We start from the raw sequence: 6,366 nt of genomic DNA, 5'->3' as shown, positions 1-6,366 counted from the left end.
TTTCTTTTCTTTTCTTTTCTTTTCTTTTCTTTTCTTTTCTTTTCTTTCTTCAGCCTTGGCTGTTATGGACTCACTTTGTAGACCAGAGTGGCCTTGAATTCACAGAGATCTGCCTGCTTCTGCCTCCCGAGTTCTGGGATTACAGGCGTGTGCCACTGCATTCGGCTAATTCCTTTCTGTTTTAAGGCATTGTTTCAGTTCTGGTTTTAGTAATTGGCCTTTATTCAAGGCTGCTAAAAGAGGCTGTGAGGCTGTTCATTTCTGTTTCAGCTCTATGAGATCTTCACCTGCCTGGGAGAGCTGGGGGCCATCGCTCAAGTTCATGCTGAGAATGGAGATATCATTGCCCAGGTAACCTCATGGAACAAGCTTTCTGTGTGAGCTTGGGTCGGCAGCCCATCCATTTCCTCTCTTCAATATGATTTGAATACCCCAAGTTCAAGACTCTGCCATAAGCACATTGCTAAAAACAAAATCCAAGTAAAAAAGCTCACACTATCTGGGTGCAGTGGCGAACACCTGTAATCCCAGCACTCAGGGAGGCAGAGAAAGGCAGATCTCTGTGAGTTCGAGGCCAGCCTGGTCTACAGAGTGAGTCCAGGACAGCCAAGGCTATACAGAGAAACCCTATCTCAAAACATTCCCACCCCCAAAAACAGAAACAAACAATCAAAAAAAAAAAAAAAAAAAACAACCTCACAGTTCTGTGTTCACATTTGTAATTCTAACACAGTTCTGTGCTCACACTTGTAATCCTAACACCAGGCCTCCAGAGAAAAGAGGATCATCAAATATTCAAGGTAGTGAGATGTAATAGTGAGCTTTTCATTCCAGGCTGGAAGCAATGTATTTTAGTTCTTAAAGAATTAATCCTGATGTGATCTGATAGACTAAGATCAGAAGGAAGGAGAGGAGGACCTCCCCTATCAGTGGACTTGGGGAGGGGCATGTATGCAGAAAGGGGAGGAAGGGTGGGATGGGGAGGGGCTTGGGGGGGATACAAAATGAATAAAGTGTAATCAATAATAATAATAATAATAAATGTGAAAAAAAAGAATTAATCCTCATCCAGGCAGTTGTAGTACATGCCTTTTACCCCAGTACTTTGGAGTCAGAGGCAGTTGGCTTTCTGAATTTGAGGCCTGCTTGATCTACCTAGCAAGTTTTAGGACAGCCAAATCTACACAGAGAAACCCTTTCTCCAAAACCAAACCAAACAAAAACAAAGAGTTAATCTTCAAGGTCAGGAAGCAGAGACATGAAGATCACTGTGGGTTCCCAAAGCTACATAGTAAGACCGTGTTTCAGAAAACCAAAAAAAAAAAACAACCAGAATTAATCTTCAGATTAATATCACCATAAATTATGTTACTAAACTTACAGCTTTTGCTTATAGTTTGCCTGAAGTCTTCTTTGAAACTTGGTTTTAATTTTGAGACAGCGGCTCCAACTCGTATTTATTTAGCTATGATGTGAAGACAGGTGTGTCTAAAAGTGACCTAGTAAGGCTTCTCTACATAAAACAGTTTACACCTAGAAACTTCCTGTTGGAGTAGAAAGAAAAGAGTGACTGTGATTTTGGATGTCCACTTACCTGCATCTGGAATCAACTAAAACAAACCCCTGATTACTTCTTCACAAGGCTCTCTCTTCCTCCCTCCGCCCCTCCTTCATTTCTCCCTCGTCCCCTTCTGAGACAGGATCTCACTAAGTAGCTCTGGAACGTTCTATGTACACCATACTGACCCCATAAAATCCACAGAGATCGGATTGCCTGTCCCGAATGCAGGGGTTAAAGGTGTGTGCTACCATACCCAGCTACAAGGGATTTTCCTAATCTAACCATTTGTAGTGGAAGACGCTCCCTAAATGTGGGTGGTACCTTCCAGTGGCAGCCCAAATGGACGCATTAGAAAAAATAACTTTGCTTTTTGGCTGCTTGTCCTCATTGTTGCTGGCAAGTCACCCTACCCTGCTGCTTCGTCACTGGTAGTATGACCAAGTTCTTTGGGATTTCAACAAAGATGGAAGACTGAAGAACATAGTACTCCAGGATTCCTTCCAGACCTCAGCGCTAGATTGGGACTGCGGAGAAGCCCAGCTATGTGTCCTGAAAAACTTCCACGGATTGCCAACCTCTCCAGAGAGTAAGACAGACATTAACCACTGGGCTACCCTGATCACATCCTTGTTGGAGAAGGCGAGACTACTTCTGCAGAGTTTAGACCATGACATGCAAGTACCATTACCATAACCCCAATTTCCACAACGGGGAGGAGAATGAGATTGAGGTGAAAATCAGCATGATTAAGAGTGAGCAGATGCTGGAGACACCCCCAGTTTTGGTGAATTTGCTGGCGAGTGTGCTCTAGGCTTTATAGACAAATCTAAGTAGCAAGGCATCCTGACCCAACAGGGTGATATGAATAGGGCCATTTTGAGCCAGCCTGGTGGTGACATCACCACATGAGCTAAGGGAACCTTCAAATTCCGAAACAGCTACAGTAGCAGGGCAGAAAGACCTTAGCTCCACAGCCTGGGATCACTTGGCTGCTGATCCACAGGGGTCTCATGCCCTGGCAGCTGAGCAATATGGAGTTTTCAGAGAAGCTCTGTACTCTGAACTGGTCACAAAGAAGACCCTTGCAAAGCACCTGGATACGGGAGAATCTGCAGGGCAATGTTGGTTTAAGATTAGGAGAAGCAAGTATAGGAAAGATCAGAGGTTACAAATGCTCAAGGGTGCCCCTGATGCTACCCAAAATACCTTTCAATAAAGCTTTTGGTGATGCCCTGGAGTATCATCCTAGCCCAGGAGCAACCTAACCCCTTCAGCAGTAAAGACAGGAGTCTGAAGAAAGAAAAATGTTAGTTCAAGGCCAGCCATAGCTGTACAGGGAGATCCTGACTTAGAAGAAAACTGCACTGAAATAAACATTAGAGTCTCCCAGTCTGTGTGAAGAAAGAAAGAAAAAATGGTAGAGTGCCATGGACCGGCCCAGTCGGGCTCCCAGCTTCTGAGGGAGAACAAGGCTTTGGACAGGAAGACACGGATTCGGCAAATTGACAGACAGAGACCAGTGAGGCTTTGGAATCTGCTGCAATTTTACTGAAGTCAAGCTGATATTTTTATAATGATTTTACAAAAGGCACCTTAAAGTTGGCCTACTTCCCAGAACATTTAGACTTTTACCAAGAATACAAAGCTTACATTTTAACATAGGGGAGTGCCTACAAGAAATCTTAGCCTGCAAACTTTTGATCAAAGCAGACAAAGGGAAAGAAACCTCAAATGCAGTTTCATTATTGCTAACCAATGAAGAGGAAAGTCAGGAGCTAAGTCAGATGCCTGCCAAAGTCTAAACACACCTTTGTTAACCATCCTTCCATATGTCCTGTTAAAGATTTATGATCTTCCCTAGGAACAAGACAATAAGGGGGGGGGGGGGCAAGCTCAAGCCAGCTGTACTTCTCATGCTATTTTTTCCTAAGAAGGAGCTTATTATTTTTTTTTACTATTCTTATAGTGCCTATTGATACTGAATCTGATTTATCACTTTTCTTGTTTATTCTTTTTACATTTTATTCTTATTAAAGCCTTTAATAATTTATTAATGATAAATTTCTTTATAAAGTTAGTTATGCTGTTTCAGGAGTCATAAAGAAAGATCAAAAAACTCATTAATCCAGCCTCACAACCGCAACCAATAAAGCATAGAAATCTCAGAACGCATCTCTTTGCCAGGCGGGGGGGGTCTGCCAGGGACCTTCAGAGAGCATAATCCCGAAGGACACATATCTCTTAGTCTGAGTAACGCTATCTATTGATATGCTACACCAGAGGCTGGAGTGGGTGTGGCAGTAGAGTAAGGGAGGAAAACAAACAAGGAGAAAGTAGAAGATTCTACAGAGGACTGCACAGTCTTGGGGGCCAGACTATACTAGAGAGGAGAGTTTCAGAACATACCCTTCCTTGAGTGGGAGCAGGGAAGGTTCTTTGCTGAAAATGAGCCAGAGCTACATGACATTCTCTAGCCTAAGGCAGTGTTTCTCCGCATCCAGAAATCTGATCCAGGGCAGCAGAGCTCACAGCCTAAGATAATAATGAATTTAGGCCTTGTGGGGATCCATCATCTACTGGTTTCCTAGAAATCATATTGAGTAACTTGATGAAAGAATGATGAAAGCAAGAGCTCTGAGGCCCAGACTGATCATTTGTAGGAAGCAGAGTAATTTCCTATCCATCTCCTGGGCTGCTTAATGGAAGAGATGCACAGATGTGTTTTCCTCGGGGAAGTACACTCAACACTGGCCTCTGCAAGGGAGAACCAGCAAGGAAAGGGGGTATGAACGGTAAGGAGCATAGCTCCTTCACCCTGGACTACACTCCTCTTCTTCTGAAAATAACTAAGAGCTGGTGACTGTGGTCAGGAGTAGTGTATAGGCTATCTCTTATCTCGGGCCTGTTACCTTCCTTGTAGGAAGCACCATTTGGTGAGAGTTTGCTGCTGTGTGCCAGGCAGCATGTTCTTACTTGGTCTTCTTCCAAACTGTTGTTTTTTGTTTTTCTTTTTTTTTTTTTTTTACAGAGACAGGGTCTCACCACGTAGCTTAGGCTGTCCTGGAACTCACTATACAGACCAGGTTGGCTTTAAACATGAAGACCTGCCTGCCTCTGCCTACCAAGTCCTGGGATTAAATGTCTGTACCACTGCGCCCAGCTGACTTCCAACCTTTTAAAATGCTATGGCCTTGTCTCTTTTGTAAATGAGGTCATCAAGGCTTAGCAGGATGTCATCACCAGCTTATAAATCATGAAGAATAACTGGTAGAACCATATTTTAGTTCTGAGGCATCTTTACTCAGAGATAATGTGTCTGGGGTTCCGTTGTTTTTCGTGTCCCATAGTACAGGGCTTTAGCTGTTGTGATTTCATAGTCTCAGCAACGTTTTGAGGGTGGAGGAGGCGTGCAATTTTCTCTGACTTATGACCAAGAAAGCTAATTAGGACTCTTTGCTTTCTTCCCATGTCTCACCCACACTCAAACTTAATGAAATCTGTTCATATGTAGGGTCCAGTATGCTTTGCTTTCAGGGGATGGACCCATGCTTGCTAAAGCACTTAGTCCTCCCCTCTCTCCATGCATTCAGCCCAGCAGCCAGAGGTCCCAGCTCTCCCTCTGCTGCAGAATCCTGACTCCAAATTCTATGTCAGGCCTGTAGCTACTACAGGGCTCCAGGTCAAAGCACCATTGTGTGGTTCCTTTCCCCTCTTGTGGCCCCTCAGCCCCCATGCTCCCTGGCTCCTTCCTCTTCAGCCCACCCTTTCTCGACCTTTGGAAGATCTGTTCTCCATCAGGAAAAAGAAATGGGGCATTTTTCCATTTGGATGAGTTTCTCATGTGTATTTATTAGATTCAGCTTGAGCTGAAGAATATCACGTCATCTAAATGAAGGCAGCTGCTGTCCTCAGAGTTTCATGCTATACTTCTGCAAAAGTAAGAGCAAAATGCAGTCCCCTTTGGGTACAGACAAGGACAACTTTGAAATCTTCCAAATCTTCCAAGCTAGGCTGAGGTTTCATAAATGACACATTTGAGGAATGTACTTCTACCTACAGAGAATTTTAGCTCCCCACTCCTCATCAAATAAAGAAGCTTCTTTTTGCAGTAAACAGAGACAATCATGGAAAAACACCTGGTCAAACATGGAACTGAAGTCTCGGTGGGTACGCCTACTACACATGGAACTGAAGTCTCGGTGGGTACGCCTACTACACGGCTCCTGAAAAAGTCAGGGAATCGTGGACAGTCAGAAAGATTGTATGAACCACAGGACTAGGACATCTGCTCTGAGACTGTGTCTCCTAGAAACAGCAGGGAAACTTCTCCCGTGATATCACCACATTACAGGACCCAGACAAGAACACTAATAGATATGATAACTCTGAAGGGGAAATTCTCATGTGGCCTCAACCATCGTAGGCAAAGAACTACAGGCAACAAATGGCTGCTGTAAAAGGGAGAATTCGTCTCTCCCAGGATGAGTCCCTAACTGGTTATCCAGAGCAATGTAGTTAGCCTGAAATTATGTACATATAAGAGCCTCTAAAGAGACTTAACAGGTTGATTATATTTTTGCGCTTATGTATATGTAATAACTATAATTAAGGAAAAAGAGGCCAAGAGGCCATAGTTTTGAGAGGGTGTAAGAGGTGGGTATATGGGAAGGTTAGAAGGAAGGAAAGGGGGGAATAATGTAATGACATTTTAATTAAGATACATAAAAATGTTTAAAAGAAACATTCACTCCATATTTATGCCCCAAGCAAAAAGAAAGCAAGGCCAGTACATCATCATTGGAGCA

The 6,366-nt window shown here is 43.5% G+C and overlaps 1 protein-coding gene across 2 annotated transcripts in view; it reads left to right on the top strand.

Moving 5' to 3' along the window:
* Nucleotides 1-6,366, top strand: part of Dpysl3 (dihydropyrimidinase like 3) — a 110,536-nt gene that overhangs the window by 85,085 nt on the left and 19,085 nt on the right. For both annotated transcript variants that reach the window (XM_055622679.1, XM_055622680.1), the window contains exon 6: nt 271-351. In XM_055622679.1, the coding sequence (XP_055478654.1) occupies nt 271-351 (81 nt within the window). The remainder of the gene's footprint in view (nt 1-270; nt 352-6,366) is intronic.

Source organism: Psammomys obesus, unplaced genomic scaffold (assembly GCF_907164565.1).
Source record: "Psammomys obesus unplaced genomic scaffold, mPsaObe1.curated_primary_1811, whole genome shotgun sequence".
Taxonomy (NCBI): domain Eukaryota; kingdom Metazoa; phylum Chordata; class Mammalia; order Rodentia; family Muridae; genus Psammomys; species Psammomys obesus.
The sequence above is the reverse complement of the archived record's forward strand: the minus strand, read 5'-3'. Positions and strand labels throughout refer to the sequence as shown.